This window comes from Manduca sexta, chromosome 13, assembly GCF_014839805.1.
Source record: "Manduca sexta isolate Smith_Timp_Sample1 chromosome 13, JHU_Msex_v1.0, whole genome shotgun sequence".
Classification (NCBI taxonomy): domain Eukaryota; kingdom Metazoa; phylum Arthropoda; class Insecta; order Lepidoptera; family Sphingidae; genus Manduca; species Manduca sexta.
Window position 1 is genome coordinate 11,454,657 of NC_051127.1, and position 25,261 is coordinate 11,479,917.

Consider the following 25,261-nt stretch of genomic DNA (forward strand, 5'->3'; position numbering starts at 1 on the left):
TTATGAAGAGGGCAGGGCATTGGAATTCGTGCGTTATGTGGCGGTGAGTTCGCCCATATCACATCATGGGACTGATAAAACCCAGGTAAAACGTTTTTCAAGTGCAGCAAATGAATATATAAATATTATGTATATTTAAAAAATCGATTAAGGCGCCCTGTATTTGGAATTCAATTGAACGAACTTGCGGTGATAATTTACGGGCGATTAAAATTCCTAAACAAAACAAAACACATGGAACAAAATAATATGTCGATCAAGAAAAGTTCATATCCTTGGTTCCATATTAACTATGTTTAATATCGAATCAATCAGTCTAATGCGAGTACGAGCGAAGACTATCGGCCGAAATTAAAAAACAATCTTGATCGATAGATTTATCGATCGACCGTAGGACTGATCAAATAGATTGAAGTATGAACACAACATTTACATGTGTCTCATTTTAATAGAGACAGTTGGATTATTTAATGATATCGACCGTAAATATACAAAATATGACTTACCTGTGAGAAAAGTTGCCCTTCCGGCCTCTGCGCAAGAGCGGACATCTGACAGCGCACGACGAGATGGCAGTCATCCATCACGGTGTTGAAAAAACGGCGCGTTGGCAGCAATGCTTCCAAATCGATCATCAACTCAAGAAAACGCTCACAGTATCTGAAAATAAAAAAGGTATTATACATTACAATATTATAACATAACTGATATGGTTTTGGTAATTGGACTGCCTCTAAATCAACATAACATGAACCCATGCTAAGGATAGCCAGAAGGATGTTAAGGATAGGATAATCCCACTGCTTGTAAATTGTTTTTTTCAAAAACGTGTCAGTTTCACAGAATGAGTGTGTTTGTGTTATACATTCATTTGAAATTTCAGCTGTAAATCAAAATTTAATAAAACTCACCTGATGACATGTGGATCTATTTCTTCGTTGTCGTCCACTCCCTCCAAGATGCGCATGAATTTTATCATCAGCCGTTGCAAGTAACGTCGTTCCCAGTTAAGTTTTTCTAATAACTCTGGCTTATCTTTCTTTTGAATTGCACGCCAATATTTTTTCCATTTCGGTACTTTTTTAAATTCTTGATTTCGTCTCCCTAAAATTAAATATGTATGTATTCAGTAAATTTTTAATTTAGTCATAGTTTTTTAGACTTGTAGTTATATACATACGAAGACAATGACGAAAACCAGATAAGGTATCATAAATAAAAAAAAAAATGCCTAACATATACTTATACAATGAATGTTTGGCACATAGAATAATTAGGACATATAATTAAAATTGTCGCATGCATTAAATATGTGACGTGAATCTTCACACTTCTGTAATCTTACAGAGAGGTGGTCAAGCAGAGTTATAAATGATTTAGACAAAACTGGCTACACTTAGAACTTAAGTTCCTATATTAATATAATATTTATTATTTTATAAAAGTTAGATTTTTTCATTTCAGGATATTTAAAGTTTTATAAGTGTATAGCATTGTGCTTACCTTCTTGTAAACTGATCCACATACTCAACGAGACAAGTCGTTTGACCTGATCCCGGCAGAGTTGCACCTCCATACTGCCAAAACAATGGTTCAGGAACAGAAGCAATGCGGTTTGTTCTCGCATGTTGTTACTCGTGTGGTCCTCGGCGACACTGACGCGTAGTACTTGCTCAAAAAACCCGGGGAACTGTTCTGGCTTCTTTAGAAATGCCTGCAAGATGAGAAAAACATTTAGTCACTAATTTCTAAAGTTTTTATATAAAATTCTTACAAATTAGTCTTTATTAAATACTAGTTTTTGTCTGTGGTTCCTGTTGGTGTATGTAACTTATTATTAGTAGAAAAAAATTAAAATCAGTTTAGTAGTTCCTGAGATTAGCACATTCACAAAAATAAACACAAAGATTTGATGTATAAAAAAGTGAGACAGGCTATACCTACTAGCATCTGTGTCACATTGAAATTACCAATGCTAAAAATAAATGGTGACAGAAAATTACATAAACATAGAAGGAACTGTCATTTCTACTTTACTGATATAAAAATAGCTTAAATATAGTAATCGTCGGAGAACTTTACTGTTTTTGATTGATCCTTTGTAGGCTTCAAAAAGTTGTATTTTAATTATTGTAAACTGCTCGACCCAATTTGATGGTTCAAAGTTTAAACCCAACGTTAGGATACTATTTCCTTACACAGTAACCCACATACCTGCCAAGCCGGCACCCTCTCCCGAAACTTTTCATTTATCATAACAACTATGGACATCATGTGGGCTTGTGTTGCTGTACTGGAGTCATAATGTGGCCACAGGTAGTTTTCCAGGTACTGCGAGAATTCCAACATCATGATGCGTCGTACTGCATAACTGAATGGGAAAAACATTACAATATTCATTAAAAAATTATGGTGAATATAGATATCTTTAGATAATTAAAGATATTCTATAGCTTTTTTTATGCATTGAGTAACCAACTTTATTATTTTAGCATTAAAGAACATTACCTGATAATATGTCTGAGTTAATGTCCATAATACATTCCTATCATCAAATTGATATTTTTACAGAAGCAGCTATTATTTATGTAGCATTAATTATATACATATACTTGCATATTAACTCACTTACAATTATTAAACTTTTCATAAATTAAAAAATATATTTACATTACTATAAAAAAAAATTAAAAAATATTTAAAGTTTAATTTGAATCTGAAAACTCTATAAACCATGTCATTTTGCTGGCAAAATTTAAAAAAGAAATAGGTCAATGCACTAACTCTATTAGGCCGTTGAACTCAAAAGTTCATTTGTTCAAAATCTGTTGGGCTTTGATTTGATTAATGTGTATTAATACATTTATTTAAAGAAATTTTATGAAATAATTAGTAATATACTCACTTGGATCCAAGAATTTCCGTGTGGTATATAGATTCCACAATAGAAGCATCGTAAGGTAAGTGGGTTTCCTTACTCTGCGGTGACCAGTACTGTGTGGCTAGCTGGAAATGCAACCATGTTGATTTTTAGGACAATTCAATGTGCAAAGTTACATAGATTTAATACCTATTAATAAATTGAACACCAGTTGGCTTATAACAAACAAAATAATATATCAATGGGTGATGTTACATTTGTTACGGGTTGGGTGTGTGTCTGTAGACATCTAAGAGATATTTTTGAGTAGGGTCTTATATAAGGAAAATGAAAAACTGTAAGATTTTTTGGGATTTTAGTGTTCGGGGTACCTACACACTGCATTGTCTATCTGTAGTACACAAGAGTTCTTTTTATTATGGCTTTTTGAAGTAACTTTATATATGCAAGCATTTTGGTTAAAAGGATATTATAGCTAGTGTAATAAATGGCCATTATGAGACCATACATTTCGTTATTCAACTGTGGGTCCCAATTCCAGTACATGCTACATAGAGCTTTGTATTATTCTTAACTTTTAACAATTTTCTATCACATGTTATGTTGAGTGTCACCTGATTTTAATTTATAGATTAACGCTAGTTAAGGCATAACAATAACTCAGTGAGGTGAAAATATTACAGAGTGGAGACATCAGTTTCAATTCCAGGTCATAAAACATTAACTTATTAAGTTTTACTAATTATTACATGCTCAAATCACAAACACTATATAAGATCATTCAAAACACATAGGGTTTTCTTAATTGAAGATTTGTAATATGCCTTGAAAGAGTATAGTAGATTTTCCCCATATCTTTCATGAGGGGTTTTAGGGACTGCAATTAGCGAACTTTACAGCACTGGTATAATATTAGAAAATTGTTTTAAACAAGTATTTTATTTTAACAAAATAAACTAAAGCAACTTTATTTTTACAATTCTAATCTTATTTGAACTAAAGCTTTATGTGAAACAAAATATGTGTGAACCAATTAGTTTCAAAAAATCTGGATGTCTCCCTTTACATTTGTTAATAGCCAGACTTAATGTATAGAAATCACTAATGTGTTTTTATAACTTATAGGAAGAATAATAAAAAAGATTTAATGACTCCTATTGATTGTTTGTTGTTTTATAGAAATACAACTATGTTTTACAAATTTTGTCAATCATTGGTATATCAATGTTTTAAATATTTACCAAAAGGATAATATTAATCAGGTCCCTGATAAAATCACACGTTTTTTATTTACGACCTTATGTGTGGTAGCCATCGATATTGTTTTAACTTTTTTTTATTAAAAAATAAAACAGTTACTGAGGACTGTATAAATTGTATATGAATACAATGTAACATTTGTTTAGGATAACATTTTAATGTTGTGGTAATGCCCTAGAAATTATTTCTATAATGATTCTGGATATTTCACAAACGAAGATTATTTAAAATAATATTCGGTGCCGATTATTAGGTTATATTTTAAATATTGAGCATTATTATGATATGATAAACATAACCTCACTTACCTGTGTTATTCTATCGGCATTTATTTGTGACAAAGTCGGTAAAGGTATTTTAGGTTTATCAGGGGGTGGTGTTGCGTCTACCTTCATTGTTATCAAATAAACGATTCAAATGCTTATAATTGCAAGAAAATTATTTATAAAACAAACTATCTGTACATCAACAAGTAACAACAAGCTGAATCTGAATAAACTGTCAAACTGACAACTTTCTTTGACGCAAATTAGACGGCAATGGTAACCCTTCCCTGGAAATTTACTTTTCATAAGTACCTATGTTCGCCATCTGTATTTGATCTTTAAAACTATTAGATCCACATCAATTAACTACAACATATAAAACGTTTAACATTTGATAGAACGTGTCATCATATGTTTTACGTGTGTAATATGTAATATAAGCTCGTGGACCATAAATATTTAACTTGTAGCTTATGCATACGTAGAAAGAAAATTAATTTCGATAAAGAAAAATATAAAGTAGACATGGATTGCATCACATATTATTATTTACAGTAAAATAGTAATAAAAATATTAGGTATTCATAAATCAAATTATAAAATTGGTTCGATCGCTAGCAACATTATTTTGTTGTTGGGTATCAAATATAGATGGCGTTATTTTTAAAAAATCTTTGTTTTGAAGGGAAGTGTGAGACTGCCTCTTTATCTATACTATTGAACTAGACTATAGACGTAAAAAATACTAGACCCGTAAACTTTGATCGATTTTGCCAATTATGACTAATTCACTCGACCCAGAATTTCGTATTTTATGTGATCTCTCACTTTTCGACTACTTAAATGTTTATCCATTCATGGACAACTCAAGGCTTTACATGTACGACTAAGTCCATATAGGACAATCGTAACTTCTACGACCCTTTATAATATTGTTATGGCAGGACTGAGGATATTACTCTTGTGACCATAGTCGACTGGCATAGACGTAGCAAGTGGGTAAGCCAAGTTGGCCAGTTCCACCCTAGATTGCTGCGGGTGCGACTACTTAACAATGTTATTTTTTATGTTGTTACAGGCATAAACATGATGTTTGATCCACCAGATTATCCATACAGAGAATTATCAGAGGTTTATGAATCAAACAACTTTTTCAACAATGAATCTCATCAAATTATAACTGAAAATAAAGATATGGATGTCGCTACAACAAGTAACATCCAAACTCAATTGTATTTTAATACTAATGACTCCGGAAGATACTTTAATGTAGATAATGTTTTTCTGCAAGGAATTGATGATATAACCATCCCAGGCACTGAGTTTTACGTCGTTGAATCTGAAAATACATTAAATTATGAACCAACGTTACTTGATGAAAGCACAGTTAATGAATTTCTTTTGCCGCCTCCTGAAGTTATTGAAAAAAACACAGCATGCGAAATTATAAATGTAAATAGTTTTTTTTTTAAGTAATGTAATAATCTGATTTAGCTAGATTGCAATTGAAAGATTCAGAGCAATTATAATGCTTGCAATGCGAAGTGAGAGACGAACGGTACGATCCCGGTCCCTTTGTACGTAAAAGCAATGCAAAGAGGATGCAATGTCGAAGGCGAAGTTTTCAAAATAGGAATCAATAGAGTTTTATGATTACTAAACTTTTACTACTTAAGAAGCGATTTTAAGTAATTTACTGTCGCCGTTTCATAAGTTTGCAAAAGAGAATTGGTGGGAATCGTAATATTTGGACTCTTTGCGGTTACGAGTATCGTTCCAGTCAATCGACTACAGAACCAAATCTGTATATAAAGTGTAGAAACTTTTCTTTCTCTTTCAGGATGTGGATAACCCAGCATCCGATAGTTTGGCTCTACATTCTTGTTTCGTATGTCACGAAACATTTACGACGGACGCAGATCTTCTCGATCACACCATACTTCTGCATGCTTCCGATAACTTAGATGGCAACAAAAATGTTTCTTTGCCCGTTTTTGATGAAGAGCCGGTGCAGGTCGTTCCGTGTGAAGGTATGTAACTAAGACATTTTTTATTTATTAATTTATTCTTTACATTAGACGTTACTAAAATATTTTCTTTATAATATAAAATATTGTGTTTTGATATAGCACATATGAGGATTCATGGCAGAGAGAGAAAAAAAAGGAGTGGGCTAACCCTTCTCCCGCCTCTCACATACTCAAGACCTCGAACGGACATGCATGAAGAAATAAAAGTAGTCAGTATTATTAATCTAGGATTTTTTTTTGCAGATACAAACAACAACATAAATTTCGAAACGGAATGGCTCATTTGCCGGGTTTGCGAGCGTGTCTTATCAACTGCTTTAGAAGTAGAGCCTAACGGTAAACAACAAAAAAATACTACATAGCTAAGTGCGATTGCAAACTAGCAAAAAAGATGTAATTATTAAAAAAAAAACTCGTTTCATTATCGGGCCAACCCTATCTGTTTTTATTTTGTAAGGAACCAATTCAATTAATTTTGTATACAAACGAAATCTAACAGTAATATTTAAGTTCAAAACACAGAGCTTTACTTTACGCAAAATGAGTTCAAATGTATCCATAATAAAAAATACGCTTATAAAGATTCTTATATGGACGAAGTGACTCGTATGAATGCTAACAAATCTGCTTATTTTGACTTTATGGCTCTACAATATTATGAATTATCTGCACTTTTTCTTTCCTTAGTTATGAAGTACACGTACTACCTACTTATAAAGAGAGGTAAAATGTAATCTATATATATAAAAATGAATCCCTATTTCCCTTGGTCACGCCATCACGCGTGAACGGCTGGACCGATTTCACTATTTTTTTTTGTTGTGTTTGTTATTGCCAGTAAAAGGATCTTATGAAAGAAAAAAATAAGGAAGTTGAGCGGAACGTTAGAAAATTTAACAAAAGTTAATTTCAGCGATTTACAGAATGCGCGCTGCAAATTCATAGTTAAGACGGGACAACGTCTGTCGAGTCAGCTAGTTATCAATATATATTGTTTCAGAACAACTATGTTGCGTAAACAGCAGTGGGAAAGGCAGCGTCTTATCAAGAAAACTGTACAGCATGTACGTTTGTGACGCATGCAACGGATTATTCGCCGAAGGTGACGCTTTGGACAAACATAAACTCACTTGCTTGGCTGAATCGAACTATGAGGCAGATATCACGGTAAGTATTACTCTACCAGAATACCCTTTCTGTTCATAAAATTGTTGTAATAGCCTTTCGTAAGTAGATAATATAAGATTATCAACACTTAAATTACTTTTTTATTGCTTTGAATGACGAGATGAGCTTGCCGTTCGCCTGATGGTAAGCGATACGACCGTCCATAAACAGTAAAAACACTATCCAACACATTGAATTACAAAGTATTGTTTGGTATTCCACTGCACTCGCCATTCTGAGACATGAGATGTTAAGTCTTATTATGTCCAGTAGTTATACTGGCTACAATGTCCTTCAAAACCGGAACACAATAGTGACTACACACTGCTGCTTGGCGGCAGAGATAGACATTGCAATGATACCTACCCAGGCGGACTCTCACATATGGCAGACTTACCACCAGTAGTACTTCTTGCCCAGTTATGTCAGTAACCTCGTCTCTTACCTTAGGCGGAAAGAAGTTGCCTCCTTAAAGGTGTATTAGACGCGCATCTACCTCTTCTGTTATAAAAGTGTATATTTATATTATTTTATGTAAAATTATTGACGTTGAGAATGTAGTTCTTGAAATCCGCCAATATAATATTTTTATGGATATCAATACATCCATAAAACAATTATTATTTATCATCGGGCTTCAATTAGTTATTCTTTATGTTAGTAATTCTGTTTATGTTTACGCTTCTATCAGAGAACTATCGCGTTTACCCTAAAAGAATACCACAATGCATTAGGTTATATAATATTTTACATAGATAAATAGCTTTATTAATTCACTTGACGTGTCACGTTATAAAGCCAAATTGCGATAGAATTGTTCATTGGTTTCATTTTCCAGGAGGAAAGCCGTAATGGGAATATTTCGCAATGTACTCGTACCGAAGTTTGTTTTACCTGTGACAAATGCAGTAAACAATTTTCTTCAACGGAGGATTTGAAATCGCACGTAGTGAAATGTCAAATACCTGAGATATCTAGCAATGCACCGCGTATTTATAGAAATAATACTAATAATAAAATGTGGAACTGCGGCTCGTGTAACCAACTCTTTGTTACCGCTAGGTAAGTAGGACTATTCAAATAAATAACTGTTCGTAGTGATTAGATATTGAGAAAGACTAGAGCTCCTAAGAGCTTTGATATATTAAAGACTATTATTATACTGGTAGTAGGATATATATTATATCCTCCTGGATAGCGACCGCCGTACACAAGGTGTCAAAACTCGCCATAGTAGCCCACGTAAGTGTGTCGCGTTCCGGGATCCTGTGTATATCCGGTTCCAACAGGCCGGCATAATTGTGTCGACTGCCGAGGGGTAATCATCTCTCGTCAATCGATATTCTAATGGACTTTACTTAATATCATGTGCAGGGGCATCATTACCGTGCAGTCTTTAAAAAAACATTATTTGGAACAAATTATTGAGATAAAAGTAGCCTATATGACAATCTAGGCGATGTTCTACTGGGAACGTGCAGGAATTATAGGTGGCAGCACAACACCGACACAAGCGCCACAGTGTCGATAAAAAAAGAAACTTTCCAGACCTATAGTTTTTTTTTTTTATGTTACAATAATTATAAAATATGGTTTTCGGCCGAATTATTGATAGGTGGCGTGGGCAGAATATGATTTTTTAAACGGGAGCTATTAATTCGGATGTTATTGAAGCAAAAATAGGAATTTATGTATTGAGTATTAACTACAATACTTAATTTTTTTACAAATTACATTATGACACATTTCTAAATGCTTTTGGAGCATATACTTATGCTTTATTAATTTTTGACGCTTTTTACATAGCCATGGAATGAAAGTACTAATAGAATTTTACACCATTTGATTTGTTTATATGTGCTGGAGCATCCAGATATACAAAATATAGTATCAAAAAAATATATTATTAAATGTTATTTTGAACTTCTTTTACAATACATTGCACAAATATTAATCTATATACTATTTTATAAAGCTGAAGAGTTTGTTTGTTTGTTTGTTTGAACGCGCTAATCTCAGGAACTACCGGTCCAAACCGAAAAATTCTTTTTACGTTGGATAGCCCTTTGTTCATGGAGTGCTATAGGCTATATATCATCACGCTATACCCAATAGGAGCGGGGCAGTAATGGCTAATCTCAGGAACTACCGGTCCAAACTGAAAAGTTCTTTTTGCGTTGGATAGCCCTTTGTTCGTGGAGTACTATAGGCTATATATCATCACGCTATGACCAATAGGAGCGGAGCTGTAATGAAACATGTTGCAAAAACGGGAAAAATTATTAGTTTTGAGAGCTTCCGTTGCCTGCGCTGCGTAAACGATTAAAGTTATGCAACACTGATGTATGACGGGATTGTTTCACTTAAAAAGTTCTAAATAATATAACAAAGTCCCCCGCTGCATCTGTCTGCCTTAACGTGTTAAACTCAAAAACTACCCAACGTATTAAGATGAAATTTGGTATGGAGACAGTTTGAGACCCTGGGAAGAACATAGGCTCCCGGGAAACTACTAATTTTATAACGGAAAACTTTAGCCTGAAAAACTTTATAACGCGGGCGGAGCCGCGAGCAAAAGCTAGTAGGGTATAAAATTCAGATTGCACCACTAGATGGCAGAGCTTTGGTTGTGCACGTTCCCTATCCGTGTGCCAAAGTTAATCCAAATCTGATTAACTGTTTCCGCGTTTATTTCTACCAAACATCAAAATTTTTATAACCTTTCTGATTTATCTATACTATTATATAAAGCTGAAGAGTTTGTTTGTTTGTTTGTTTGTTTGTTTGTTTGTTTGTTTGTTTGAACGCGCTAATCTCAGGAACTACCAGTCCAAATTGAAAAATTCTTTTTGCGTTGGATAGCCCTTTGTTCGTGGAGTGCTATAGGCTATATATCATCACGCTATACCCAATAGGAGCGGGGCAGTAATGGCTAATCTCAGGAACTACCGGTCCAAACTGAAAAATTCTTTTTGTGTTGGATAGCCCTTTGTTCCTGGAGTGCTATAGGCTATATATCATCACGCTATGACCAATAGGAGCGGAGCAGTAATGACTAATCTCAGGAACTACCGGTTCGGACTAAAAAATTATTTTGTGTTGTATAGCTCTTTATTAGTGTAGTGCTATAGGCTATATATCATCACGCTATGACCAATAGGAGCGGAGCAGTAATGGCTAATCTCAGGAACTACCGGTTCAAACTGAAAAAATATTTTTGTGTTGGATAGTTCTTTGTTCGTGGAGTACTATGGGGTATATATCATCACGCTATGACCAATAGGAGCGGAGCAGTAATGGACTAATCTCAGGAACTATCAGATCGAACAGAAAAAAATATTTTTGTGTTGGATAGCACTTTGTTCCTGGAGTGCTATAGGCTATATATCATCACGCTATGACCAATCGGAGCGGAGCAGTAATGAAACATGTTGCAAAAACGGGGAAAAATTATTAGTTTTGAGAGCTTCCGTTGCGTGCGCTGCGTAAACGATTAAAGTTATGCAACAATGATGTATGACGGGATTATTCCTCTTAAAAAGTTCTAAAAAATATATTATAAAACCAAAGTCCCCCGCTGCATTTGTCTGCCTGAACATGTTAAACTCAAAAACTACCCAACGTATTAAGATGAAATTTGGTATGGAGACAGTTTGAGAGGCTCCCGGGAAACTACTACTTTTATAACGGAAAACTTTAGCCTGAAAAACTTTATAACGCGGGCGGAGCCGCGGGCAAAAGCTAGTAAGAAATAAAATAAGAACCAAATTGACGTACTAAATAAATTATAAATTATTAATTTACTACTTTTTTACCATATTATGTTTTAAACAAGACTGCTGTACTTACTTAACTTGATTTTACTTCTTTAATTTTATTTACTGTTAATGCTCATCTATCAAACAAATTATAGAAAACTAATTTGTTTCTGGTATCCCCAGCTACAGGCCTAGCCTAGTTTGGGTACACCTGAAAAATATTTCATTTTATGTTTTTAATAATTTGCTCGTAATTTATAACTATTGAAATTGTAAAATAAGCTCGGTTATTTACAATAAAAATGTTTTATTATTACTATTAATAAGAATTCATGGGCGCCGACAATAGTTTTAGGGAGGTATATCTGCGCTTACGCACTATACTTCCTACATAATATCATTAAGTTTTTTTTTTCAAATTTAAATCACGCTTGTTTTGAAAATGCTTTATATTGAAAAACCTCTGTAGTCGATAGTTCTCATATATAGTGACTTATATTTTTTGTGATTTATTTCTGGGCACGTGCACCTACTTGCACCCCTCCTGTCGCCCATGTAATTATTACTTCTACTATGAACGATATTCGTAGAGAGTTGTATCGCCACAAGCGCGGCGAGGATCGCCCCGACGGCGCTCCGATGACGGCGTACGTCTGCGAAGAGTGTGACAAGATACTCGGCAGCATGTGCGCTCTGCACACACATAAGAAAATGCATAAAGTTATCAAGCCAGTAAGTTTAACCACGGATTCTATACTTATTCACTATTCCGTCTCATTTCAGAGGAATTTAATTATAATTTCTGTCAATGCACTGACCGGTTTAAAAACGCAAGGAATTGCATTTTTTTAAAATATATGTCATGCTTTTCATCGGGAATTATGATAACATCGAATGTACTAAAATGTAAAGCTACAAATTGGAATATTAATTGGGCAAATAATTATTTTAAACATTTCAATTTATCGATTATCAATTAATAAAAGTTGCACCATGATTTTTATAAAGCTTATCACACTGAGGATAACATGAGCAGGAAATGAATCATCGCATTGATAACATATTCCCAATATCAGGCTTATCAAGAGATTTTTACTTCATTGGCATTTAAATTCTAGAGACTAATAGCTTCTCTTGTATGGTAGAGTATGGAAGCGAGCAAAAAAATACGAAATATATTGCATAATATTGAGTACATAAGATATGATGTGATATGATGCTTTGGGAGCGTAGTTGTACTGCATGCGCGGTACGACAGCCCGCTGAGGTTTTGGGTTCGAGTCCCGGGTCGGGCAAAATTATATTTGAGTTTTTTGCTCAGTATCAGCCCGGAGTCTGGAATTTTTGCCCGATATGGCAATAGGCTCGCCTCCTATCATGGGATGGAACACACTTGGCGCAAAGTGGGTGTCCTGGTTGCGCCTCAGCATACCCCTTTGAGGATAAATGCATGATGTGTGTGTTTTTATCTATATTTATTAGAATAGACTGGCAAGCGAATAGTTATCTTATGTGAAGAAATCTTAACCGCTCTTACGATAGACAAAATATATCTACAGTATCTATATCGCTATAAATCTTTAAATATTGATTATTGGTCTATAAAAATGTCTATCATAATAATGATTTCTTATGTTTACGCGAATGTTAGACATTGAAATGAAACTATTTTACGGATTTTATCTTCCCAAGGAAGCAAATTATAATACAAAAACGCGATAAAATCCGTATAGTAGTTTTATATATTGTCAGAATACAAAAATAGTAGACCGTGCTTGGCCTGTTTTGTACTACCTAGTTGATGCATAGTTTACATATGATGACGTCTTGCTAGCCGATTTCGGCCACGGGGACTGTAGAAACTGGACAGCAGTGACGAGGATGAAAAATTTCAAAAGGTAACCCGAGGCAAAAAAAATGTCTTAGTAGATATTGTGGCCAATTTAACAGAAAACAAAAATTAAGACAAACGTAAATAAACGTAAAAGGGAAGCCGGTAGGAATCGGGTTGCATGGACGCTTCGCCACTGCTGGACAGGCATATTTAACTCGAACTAAGACTGGGTACTCTCTAGTCGTACATCTGCTCTTTGATGCGTTCTTTTGTGACATATCATCATCATCATTATGCCCTGCCCTGTATTATGTATATACTGTCCTACTGCTGGGCACAGGTTTCCTCTACTACTGAGAGGGATAAGGCCTTAATCTACCACGCTGGCCTAGTGCGGATTGGTAGACTTCGCACACCCTCAAAATTCCTATAGAGAACTTCTCAGATATGCAGGTTTCCTCGCGATGTTTTCTTTACCGTTAAAGCAAGCGATAATTCACAAAGAATACACACATATATTTTTTTTAGAAAACTCAGAGGTGTTTGCTTTGAGTTTTGAACCTGCGGCAGTCCGTTACACACCCAACTAGGCTATCACCGCTTGTATAGCCAATTTTATTTATGAAAATGAGCGTACTTTGGGCGCGAAAATACCCCGCCAACATAATTATAATCAATGGCCAGAACACCCTTATGTCTTTAAGTGGTCAGTTTACATATAATAATAGTATTTGCAATTCATATTCTGATCTATTCTTGTAGGGCTACCCATGTCGGATTTGTGGACGTCGATTCAATCAGTCTGGACATTTAGCTATACACATGAGGATGCATACTGGAGAACGGCCGTATCCTTGCGATCTATGCCCTAAAGCTTTTAAAGTAAAGGTAAGGTAATTTATATCGTATTTAAATTATTTTATATAGCAGCAAGGTTAATTGCTCAAATTCTCATTTTCTTTATAAATATATTCCTAATAAATTGGTAGAGCTTGAGAAGATTCATTGTGTACAACGTTCAACTACTCAACGCATATAACTATAGATATTATCTACACTTTATAACTTAGTTTATGAGTACATAACTACAAGAAATGGATTGAAAAAGCTCCCATCGCTACAAGCCTACGACCAACGAACGTGTAGGACGCATAGTTCCCAGTATTTTTTCCGGATGTTACATAGGGTTGGCAGAAACAACAATTTTTTACTTCGCCTTATACTGCAGTTCAACGAAAATTAATTTCTAGCTTCTCTATATAAGAGATTATGTCGATAAAGGTTTCGGGTTTTTTCGTGGTCCTGAGTTAGATAGTCACTCTGAGAGTTTAAGACAGAGTATGCGTTGATCGTGGCAACCCTGGTGACTCGTATGATGGCGGCAGGTGGAGCGCGACGACCACCGCCGGACCCACACGGGCGAGCGTCCCTTCGCGTGCGCCGCCTGCCCTAAGACGTTCACCGCCGCGGCACGCTTGCGTGAACACGCACGCATTCACACAGACCAAAGGTCTTCACTCTTATTGTTTTATTGTCGTTTTTCCATACTTACATTTAGTTTCAACGAAGCAGTAGTCTGCCGTGATAAGCGTAAAAGCGGTATATCAAGGAATTAGGAAACCTTATTTCGAGATAATCGCAGTTTTGTGAATACAGTTTTATAGTTTTGTATATAAAATTGAGATAGAGACACACTTGTAAGGTTTTTTAACAAGTTCTAAACAAGACCGTTATTTAGGAAAGTTCATTAGATGGGTATTTCTTTAAGCTATATGACGACATAAAAATCAAGATTTTGATTTTTTTTGAGATACCGCTTTTGAGCTTTGTACGGCAGTAGCTGTATTGCGTTGGAAAATGTGTTTCACTGTGTAAGGCGATAGATGGCGTTAAGAGTTGTATTTGAAAGAACTTGCACTATAAGAAATAAAAAGATTTGGAATGGCGTCATTTGCTAAAGTTCCGCTACGTTTCTAATGATGTATCAATTGAAATTTACCAAGATATATCTTAAGAAGATTTACTCGAAATTTAATTTAAACTCATATATAAAAGTAACATATCTTTGGCAGTTTTTAAATTGCCGGGCTTTTTAATCAAATCTACAATGCTACAAATCAATACAATATTTCCGATCAGACCATACCGGTGTGAAATTTGTGGAGCAGCGTTCCGAAGACCTTACGCGCGAACTGTCCACACGCTCATCCACACGGGAGAGAAGCCGCACGAGTGCGATGTATGTGGCACCGCGTTCAGGTATGCTGTGTGGTGTACTTCTTCTTATGATGTTTAACTTTTGCTTATACAAATGATACCCACAGCAAAGTAACCTCACTGCACCTGATGATAAGTGAAGTGTCCAATAGAATGCTGACAGACGAGAGATGATTACACCGGACAGTCGACTCAATTATGCCGGCTTATTGGAACCGGATATACATAGGCTGATACGCGCCACACTCGCGTGGCCCACTATGGCGGGTTTTAACACCTTGTGTACGGTGGTCGCTATCCGGGCGGATATAAAATTATAATCTCTTCTCCAGTTTTGTTGGAAGTTTATCTACAAAGTGATTTCTAACGGTTTTCCAATATCAGCATTGTTTCTAATTTATAATCAATAGAACTTACAATATTGCGAGGATATTTTGTTTATAGATTCGTACATTTTTTCTCAAATGTTTAAATTTTGGTATCCTTTGAGTAGATTTTATTAATTGAATGTGTTTTTTCTCAAGACGCTCGGGTGACATGTGGAAACATAAGAGAACATTACACGGAGTTCAAGCGAATTGAAACTGAGTTGATCTGAATGTGATGCGGTTTAAAGCAATGTTACTTTTTGTCGCACTGGTGGGTACAGGGTGGGACTGTGTCTTCAATAAACCTGAGGAAATGTTATTTTTTTTTCTTTCTACCCTAGTTAGAATTTAGAATGATACACGAAATAAAAGAAGTTTTTTGTTCGTACACACATGCTCTCACGCCTTTTAACCCTGACGGGATAAGTAGAGACGTAATTGGTGAACCCACTTTTCGCCTTGTGTATTCCATTCCAGAATGTGGTAAGGGCGAGCCTATCGCCATATCGGCCACAAATTTCAGAGTCCAGGCTAATACTGAGTAGAAAAACCCAATATCACTTTGTCCAACCCGGGGTTCCAATCAGAAACTCAGCCCTGGCACCTTATCATTATACAACTCCGCCGGCTTTTGTTCTTTTGTTTGTTTCTCTTACAAATCTGAAGAATAAAATATTTCTACCGATTCTTCGAATATTAATATTAAATTTGGTATTGATTAACAAAAATGGCCCGGTATACGTTATTACTGATTTTATACTGCAATTTGCAGAAAAAAGATCCTTTTCAGTGGATGAATACATTACTGAACGATATTTTTATCTATTAACTGGCATAAAGCAAAGTGTATTATTAACTGAGTTATTATCGGCTGCTCCTTGGAGTTATGTGACATTTTATAATAATAAAAGACTGCGCTAAACAGCACACTGCATTCTTCTATACATATCTTCATTTCTATAGTGCTCATTTTGTGCTAAACATTATTATTTTGTGTAAATATTGAAATCTTTACAAACGTGAGATTATTAGGATCAAGAACTGTTGAAACGGCCTGGGCCAGGGGTGTTATAATCTTTTTACTCATACACACACATCACGCATTTATCCCCGTCCCATGATGTGATAGGGGGCGAGCCTATCGCCATATTTGGCACAAATTCCAGACTCCTGGCTGACACTGAGCAGAAAAATTTAATATCACTTTTTCCGACCCGGGATTCGAACCCAGGACCTCAGAGCGCTACTGTACCAAATGCAGTACAACTACGCCACCGAGGCAGGCAGGATTTTTTTAACTCGTTAGTATTAAAGTTTTATGTGATATCAGTGGTCGTCCAGTTTAAATTCGACCGTGGAATTTAATATATTTGTAATACAGATTTTACATAAGTTTTATTTTTCTGCACTCTTCTATACTTCAATTAACTTCAAAGGTTTTGTTCAGGTATTATATAGATTGTGTGTTTGTGTAAAATGAAAGGCTGAGATTCTTCAACAGTAAATATTTATTATAAAAATTGCTCTTATAGCCACATTTCTGTTTCTATAATATATATAATATTTATATTCATTCTTTGTGCCATTGTTTCACAAAATTATTCCTGTTCTTGTTATTTTCGACACAACAGCTTAAACAATAATATATTACAATTTTATGTTACATTAGATAATTAAAGAAACAATTTCGAACGACTCCTAACATGAGGAACGTATCAACAATTCGATGTGCAAAACGAGTACGTTCAAAATTGATTCCACAATTACCTAACGGGAGTATTTTTATATAATATATTCACAATCATTTCAATAAAAATCCTGTCATTTTTGGTAACCAATGGCAATGAAAAACACTAAGAGAAACACGCTTACGAGATGTAATAAAGTTACGTATGAAACAGTTGCGAAAATTTCTTGGAAACGTCCGCAACGACTTAGACGGATGCGACGAGGATACTGCTCTACTGGTACTGTCAGTTACAACAATTATTGCTAGAGGTCACCCCGTCAGGGGCTCCACGCAGCGCGCATACCCGCCACGACGCCCCGTAATGACAACAAAGAATATTGACGAGTATTAAATACAAATTTAACATAGTGCCCTTCACTTATCTCTATACATTTTTTTACAATGGGGGTAAATTAGATACAACAAACAAATACACGTGTTGAGCTCTATAAAACATTCCATCTGACAATACGAATGTTGAACGACAGATTTTTCATAAATGACAGGATGAGACAGATTTTGTACATTATATTGCAAGCATTCAGAACGTCTTGTGTTGCTCTTGCGCCATACTCGACTTTCATATATCATAAGAAATTTTAGAAAATAGAAGAAATTTCACTAATTACTGTAAGTACCATTAAATAAATTCACACACGTCCAAGTGCATCGCGCCACAGCAACACAAGCCATAAGGTATGACGTAAAAATGTTAGTATAAATATATTATATTGAAATGTAATTAGGTATACATCAGACAGAACTGTTCGCCGAAGAGTCTTTACTTACTAACTTAAGTAAACCATCACAACCAACCATACGGACTTCTTGAACAAAAATATGCTACGAGAAATAAATCATAAAATAAAATAGATTGAGCTGATCATTCAGTTTACTCAGTGCATCACTTATGAGTTTAGAACCCAAAATTATAACTAAACATTGTTCATGTATATTGGTCTGTACTGGCAATAAAATTTTGTGACATCTTATATATTAAAATGCATTAGTATGTAAGATATAAACGAGTGCCGGTCCGCACTGAGTCGACGTAGAGCGCCGGCCGAGCGCAGTGCGGGCGCCGCACGAGTGTTTGGACAGAATAGAGTCGTATCATACAACACGGTGACGAGCGGGCGGCCGTCCGGAGCCGTCCGGGGCCGCCCGGGGCCGCCCGGGGCCGACCCGGAGCCGCCGCCCGCCTCGGAGCTGCTACGCGACATTTCACATCGATATCGATAAAATTAATACATTACATCATATATTTACAACGGCTGCGACTCACCGCGCCATAATGCCCATCTCCGTATATAATATGTACACTACATTTAAGAACATAGAGTTTTCTCTCATTAGCTACCGAATCACAATTCAAATATTTGAGTAATTGACAACGGTGGACAAACATGCGCCGGAGCACTAATGCATCTTATTATTGAAATTTGTACTTTGCTCTATTAAAATGTCGTGCTAGGTATGTTTGGTCCATGCAGTCCCAATTCCATGTATCGCGCGGACCTCCGCCGCCGCCGGGTCGCTAATATGCATTATACCAAAACAATGTACAACTAATTAATTCAGTCAATTTGTAAACACAACATTATTATAGATCCATATTAGCGCGTCGGCCCCGGGCGCGGGTGCTAGAGGCGGCGGATATCAAAGCATTCCTAGGTGCTGCGCGTGTCTCACAACCCGATGTTACTAATGAGAGAATATTATCGAAAATAAAATTTATTTCATCATATCTGTTCCAACAGCGCCGTAGTCGTTGCCTCTCTCCATTTAGGAACGACGGGTTGTCATCGGTACAATGTTCAGTGGATCAGCTGTGTCAAGTCTCAATGATTACCATTGTCCGTGTTTTGAGTTATGAAACATTCTAATGGTCACCACCGGATAACTTCTGACTAACGCTTCGGTACAAAACTAGAATTGAATGCGAAAATAAATTACACCTCCTCTAATGTTATTTTATTACGTATTAGGAACTTCACTGTTAGTATTCACGTAAAAAATAAAATATAGCGAGAAAATATACCGCAATTTTTATGTATTTATGTCTAGTTAGAAAGAAATCTTAATCTATTTTTAAGAATTAGATCGCGTTGTCAGAAGCCGCCCGGTGGTTATGGACAGATCACTCAATTCCAATGTAAGAATAGTTTAAGTACCTGCCACGAGTCAGTCGTATTTTTTACAAATTCCAATTGTTCAAATGCATATCTGTTGGGTGTCGAGGGTCGACACTGGTGAAATTTCATCGTGTCAGCTGGCAAGGCTTGTTTAATTGACGGCCAGAGGCAAGTCGCACGGGGGTACGCGCCACCCGCGCTTCCGCGCCGTGTCGCCTGGCTTCACTAATGAAAGTTCATCACTTACGTTAAGTACTCGGTACTTAGGTACTAGTTACAATTTGTTCGCTAACAGAGCCATTTCAAACTGCAGCTATCGACGCGACTGGCGCCGGCCGCTCACAATACCCGCGCGCTTATTCGATTGATCGGCACATGTCCACACATAGTTTAATTGTTTTCACGTGGTTTGCGAAATCCATTTGCTGTATATGTGCTCATTTTCATTTAAATCGCGACGAACGAAACTAAAGGCAGTTTTGTTGAGAAAATACGAGCACATATACAGGAAGATTTCAGTCACAAAACATAATCCGATCAAAATCAAATTAACATCGTTGTTCGGAGACATCAAAAGGAAAATATCAAGACAGAAATAATTTCAAACTATCACTTTTCTGTTTCAACGAAATAATAAATATAGCATTTTACCTAATTAATTACATAATAATTTCAACAAAATTTCAAACACCCGAGTTTTAATTTAAACGATAATAACGTCATTAGCTAAGTCACTTCAGTTTCGGTTTGGAATTCACTTAAAGAAAATAAAACTATCAAAAATAACTCGGCTCGCGTATAAGTCCTGCGTCACGTCCGAAGCTAGCACCTTCCCTTTAGCAATTACATAATACTAACTACTGACTGCGTGTACGCGTCGCGTCGCCTCGGCGTCGCTTCAGGGAGAGCCGGGCGCCGGGCGGCGCGGCGCCTCCGACTAGATGAGCCGCGCGGCCGCGCGGCGCCGCCCTCACCTCGCGCGACCGCGGGCCGTATCACAGGCGCTCAATGCGGCGCGGGCGACTCCTGCCCGCGCGCCGTGCACTAACTCGTCGGCACCAGCAGCCGCACGAAACTGTCCTCGCTCCAGCCCCAGTCGTCGGGCCACGCGTCCTCGGCCGGGTCGAGCGCCGACCGCGACGACAGACTCAGCACCGAGCCCCAGTCGATGGTACGTTGCTCCTCGTCGCCGTAGCCCGAGTCCCGGTCCGGTGGCGGTGGCGCGGGAAAAGGCGTCGCGCGGCCCGCCGCGGGATCGCGCGCGCCCAGCAGCTCGCACCGCGCCACCCCGCCGGCGGCGCCGACGCATGCACCGGGCTCGAATGGCGCCTCCTCGGCATTCTCGCGCTCCATTTCGCGCTCGATGCCGCGCAGCGTGTTGCATACCAGCACCGACCGCCGCAGAGAAGGATCGGCGGTCTGGCGCAGGCGCGCGAGCTTCAGCGCGCACAGATTCATCATCTTGAACCGCCTCTCGCGGTAGCAGCGCCTGGAGGCGCAGCGGCCGGCTGCGCGGCCGTCGCAGCAGGCGCGCGCCGCGGCGCCGCCGAGCTCCAGGTAGGACTTGCCGTTCTCGGCGCGGATGGTGTCGTGCGCGCCGCACCAGCCGCCGCACCAGCGCCGGCGGCACGCGCGCCTCTCCTCCTCCTCCGTCCGCCAGCAGTCTCCGCCGCCAGCGCCGGCGGCCACGGCCTCTAGCCGCGCTATCGAATCTTCCCAGCGTGCGACCTTGCCGCCGCCCTCGCACGGGGAGCCGGCGCGCCGCTTGGCGCCGCACCCGCCGCCCGAGCCCTGCAAAACCAACAAGCGTTCCATCAGTTATGTTTTAAACGGCATCATACAATTGTTCATTAATTATAAAATATGAGGAACAGTCGACTACTTGCAGCAAAATATGTGAACGAGATATATCGGTGACTGCTATAAATAAGAAGGAAATACCATTACAATTTACAACACTTATTATCAATACGGAGATTCTCTGTTGACACCATCGAAGTCCAATTGACAGTGACTCATATTGTAACTTTTCCCTCAGTCTTTATTTACTTGTGTTATAATACTTTTTGGTCATTGTTGCAATTAAAACAAATTACTATATGGTAGGCACTGAGAAACGCGGAAAGTGTTGTATTCTACTCTTTTCATACACGTGCATTTGTAGTTATATTTTATTCATTAATTAGTTACAATTATATGTAATTGATCAGCTAAGTTGGAATGAAGCCATACGACTATAACGCTAAATCCAGTCAACATTGGTGTAATGAACTAATTGCAGAAAGTATTCGCTTAGTTTAATTATATTGGATAAGATCTGACTGAATGTATAGAAATGAAGGCATATACTGGTGCGTAGGCCGGTAGCGTTGGCACTAACATACTCGACTATGGTAGAAGCGGGGCAGCGGCCGCCGCGCGCCGAGCGCTGTCTCGCGAGCCGCGGCGCCCGATCAAAGTACCGTAAACTATGCACTGCTGCATCACTATGAACATTGAGCAACCTATTAAGATGGGAGTGGGCCCAAAAAATAATTAACCAAAACAATAAACATTGATAATAAATGTTTAAACCATTTTAGAGCAAAATCACAAGCAATACTGAGTTGTAATGCCATACGGCATAATAAAAGCAGAAATTCGAGAATTCATATTAACTAATGGCGTATGAATGCTTTTTATTTATTCGCTTCTAATAAAGCGTCCTAAAAAAATACACGTGGTGTGATAATAACATATCAAAATAATTTATAATATTTATTAAAGTCCAAATACCGAATTAAATAAAGCACTTATAACATGTCATGACACAATTTCAAAGTGTAAAATATACCTAATATTATTATACCGATGAAATACGCACTAATTAACATTTATACTATTCTATAGTATTAATGTTTATGATAGTAGATATTCTTATTTAAGGATTCAATCTAGCATTTTGAAATAACAATACTCTTTGTGTATACCCATATGGCTGGGGAGGGTAGAGCTGTGGAGCGCGCGATGCGTCACACGGGTAGCGAAGGTACCTGGTAGGGTGGCTCACAGCTTACAGCGCCATTATGTTCGACGCGACCCTTCCGATTTTTTTTTTGGGACACAATGCGTTCCCGGGGTACAGCCCCTACAGTCTCTCAGGTAGAGAATTTCGTGATCCATAATGCAACCCTGGGGATTTACCGACTCTGAGAAAGAGCATTGTTTAACTTAAACATGCGAAATGAAGAGACTATTTTTTAAACCACTATAAAAATGTTTAAAACTTGAAATAATAAGGTATCGTGTTAGCAGCTGCAGTCGACTCCGGCTACTAAATGACGGACGACAGGCGAAGTATCGGCCGCAAGGACCCGTCCACTTCTACTATAATTTTATTGAATTATAATTATAGTCGTACATTGCTACGTTTGTTAGTGATCGGAGCGAGTTTGCGCAATATTCCAGGCATCGAACAAGGTACGTGGCGGCGCAAGCGTCGAATAAAAAATAGTAAAAGGCGGAGTCCAGCAGGCGGCAGATGCCTCTACACCTGCCACCACAATTAAGTGGCACACGCGTCTTCGCAGAACTACCTACAACGACTGCTTGTATTTTAATGCCGTAAAATGTTACGTTATCATCTGACGAACAAGTGCTAACAGACTTCGGCTCGCGTATTTTACATACATAAATTTATTAATTTATTTTTAATCTGAATTGACTGCAACGTGCTTAGCGCGCCAGCAAGGAGCCGCCAGGTCCGAGCGTCGAGGCAGAGTAATTGTAAAGCATTACGGCCGACGAGTCAGGCGTCGCAAGCGCGCCGTGCCGTTGCGTTGACTCAGCGACCAATGCTGCAAATAATCACTTTGCGTCACCCTTTTATCGCTCCGCGGAAAACGTGCCGCTCCATTGTGTGCTACGATTGTTACATCGTTGCAGCCCACTGCTGCCTAGACAGTCCAGTGTTGCACTAAAATATAAGTTCTATGACATGTCTGTGATAATCGCTAGTCACCGCTGTCAATATGCAGAAATAGACAGTAAGTGCGACGAGGCTGTATTGGTGTCACGCGGCACGGTCCACGGTCCGCCCGCCACCGAACGATTCTATATGTGTGTAGCGGCGTCGTCGCTAGCGCTGGCACGGCGCTCATGAAAATAAATTTAGTAAATGACGTTGGCGCTCGGCGTTGCCGCTCCGCGCGCTGGAACGCGGCTCTGCGACGTTGCCGCTCCGCCCGCTCTTTCTAATCTTGTCGTAAAGTTCTTTTTCTGATGCGCAACGCGTCGCTCGTTCTCTCCGCTCGAAACTTGAAAACGTCAGACGTTTATTTTATCGCTAGTCTCGGATATGCGGTATTTTATAACCGTACTGCTCTCCGGCAACGAACGAGCGAAGCTAGGTTCTTATTCAAAATGAGAATCATAAAGAATCCCACCGTGCGCGTCGAGAACTCGTATGCGAAGAGAAGTCGATTATAGCGGTGCAATAATGGCCCCTCTCGCTCGAGAAGGTAGGAAAAGTTCGGTCGGCGAGGCGAGTCAAACGGAGACTTTCTATGGCATTGTGGAGAACGAATGGATGGCGGCGCGGCAACGGCATTGCCTCACAGCGCGTTAAAGCCATGTCGAGCGAGCGCGCGGGTCGGCGGGGCGGTGCGGTGAGGGGCGCGCGGCGGCCGGTACGCTAGTGTGCGTGCGTGCGCGAGTGTGCGGCAGGCGGCTGCACGTGAACACGCACACTGGCGCGCGCATAATAACACCGCGTAGCGGCCGCCTCTATCTAGCGCTCGGCGCTACACTCTACAGCTACCTACGCGCCACACAGACAACGTATCATATTATTATAACCAACATTATAGCCCAGCATAAAGCGTGGGGTACACTTCGTGGGCTAAGCGTGGGGAACACCACCTCACACGATTTACTATAATAATATTTTTTGCTATGACGTTAGAATTTTTACTCTGATAGTACTTACTTTACAATTAAGATTACTGCTGCTTATATATTTTCTTATATAGATACTAAACTGGGTACAGTTTTTAAAACCAAGTTTGAGATTATACATAGTTTCTCATCACCGAAGTCGATAGGTGACACAATTCTCACACCCACACAACTAAATTGTATCGTAATTCAATATTTCTTTTTTTGTAAATAATGAATTATAATAATTTATAGAGTTAGGATGGTATCTTCTTATCGTAGTTTATTTTTTACGGTTCATTCATGAGAGGCTGCGCTATTGCATTACATTCCGAGAAGCGATTGAATGACTGATTTAAATGATTAAGTTCCTTTTGGCACAATAGGCCACGTGACCGGCGAAGTGGTAATTTCATTCATTCAATCGGAGGGCCCGTTATTTATGGCTTATCTATTGTCTATACTCTATCTAGTGCATGTGTAGAAGCAAGTGAATTAGGTATCGACTTTACTTTCATTCTTTTTTAAGAAATATAGTTTTTGATACATACCATAATGTATCATAGTGATAAACACTTAATTTTCTTTTATACTTATAATGCATCTAAATTCTGTAGGTATTTTACTTATAATTGGTGAGAAATATGTTGTTCTCCTCTGAGTGATGGAATTTATTGTAATAAAAATTTACAAAATATTATC

At 38.1% G+C, this 25,261-nt stretch overlaps 3 protein-coding genes across 6 annotated transcripts in view; 1 reads left to right on the top strand and 2 right to left on the bottom strand.

The window, feature by feature from the left end:
• The window catches only part of LOC115443410 (RNA helicase aquarius), an 81,890-nt gene extending 77,196 nt beyond the window's left edge, over nt 1-4,694 (bottom strand). The window contains exons 1-6 of one of the 2 annotated variants that reach the window (XM_030168797.2): nt 4,450-4,694; nt 2,906-3,006; nt 2,215-2,371; nt 1,504-1,714; nt 912-1,104; nt 507-660 (exon numbers count right to left, since the gene is read on the bottom strand). In XM_030168797.2, the coding sequence (XP_030024657.1) occupies nt 507-660; nt 912-1,104; nt 1,504-1,714; nt 2,215-2,371; nt 2,906-3,006; nt 4,450-4,536 (903 nt within the window). In that variant the 5' untranslated portion in view covers nt 4,537-4,694. Of the gene's footprint in view, nt 1-506; nt 661-911; nt 1,105-1,503; nt 1,715-2,214; nt 2,372-2,508; nt 2,599-2,905; nt 3,007-4,449 lie in introns of those variants that run through there. The other variant, XM_030168798.2, reaches the window with a different exon arrangement.
• On the top strand, nt 2,873-16,100 carry LOC115443411 (zinc finger protein 28). Of its 3 annotated transcripts, XM_030168801.2 has the most exons (12): nt 2,873-2,960; nt 5,486-5,620; nt 5,699-5,859; nt 6,248-6,437; nt 6,681-6,773; nt 7,438-7,604; nt 8,443-8,666; nt 11,953-12,094; nt 13,959-14,084; nt 14,582-14,706; nt 15,336-15,455; nt 15,938-16,100. In XM_030168801.2, the coding sequence occupies exons 2-12, from the start codon at nt 5,494-5,496 to the stop codon at nt 15,993-15,995; spliced, it is 1,533 nt and encodes a 510-aa protein (XP_030024661.2). In that variant the 5' UTR covers nt 2,873-2,960; nt 5,486-5,493; the 3' UTR covers nt 15,996-16,100. The 3 variants fall into 3 exon arrangements, 2 of the variants coding, with proteins under 2 accessions (XP_030024661.2, XP_030024659.2); XM_030168799.2 differs by having other exon boundaries at nt 5,486-5,859; XR_003938614.2 differs by lacking the exon at nt 15,938-16,100 and having other exon boundaries at nt 5,486-5,859; nt 14,530-14,706; nt 15,336-15,424.
• Nucleotides 16,101-17,270: 1,170 nt separating this feature from the next.
• LOC115443400 overlaps nt 17,271-25,261 on the bottom strand; it is a 31,400-nt gene continuing 23,409 nt past the window's right edge. The window contains exon 2 of the mRNA XM_030168782.2: nt 17,271-21,436. Coding sequence (XP_030024642.1) covers nt 20,690-21,436 — 747 coding nt within the window. The 3' untranslated portion in view covers nt 17,271-20,689. The remainder of the gene's footprint in view (nt 21,437-25,261) is intronic.

What these genes read in the sequence shown, in the direction of transcription:
- LOC115443411 (XM_030168799.2), top strand. Translation starts at nt 5,494, where the DNA reads ATGATGTTTGATCCACCAGATTATCCATACAGAGAATTATCAGAGGTT. An exon ending in GCAGGTCGTTCCGTGTGAAG is followed by an intron (nt 6,438 to 6,680) that starts GTATGTAACTAA and finishes TTTTTTTTGCAG; the next exon opens with ATACAAACAACAACATAAAT. An exon ending in ACTATGAGGCAGATATCACG is followed by an intron (nt 7,605 to 8,442) that starts GTAAGTATTACT and finishes TTCATTTTCCAG; the next exon opens with GAGGAAAGCCGTAATGGGAA.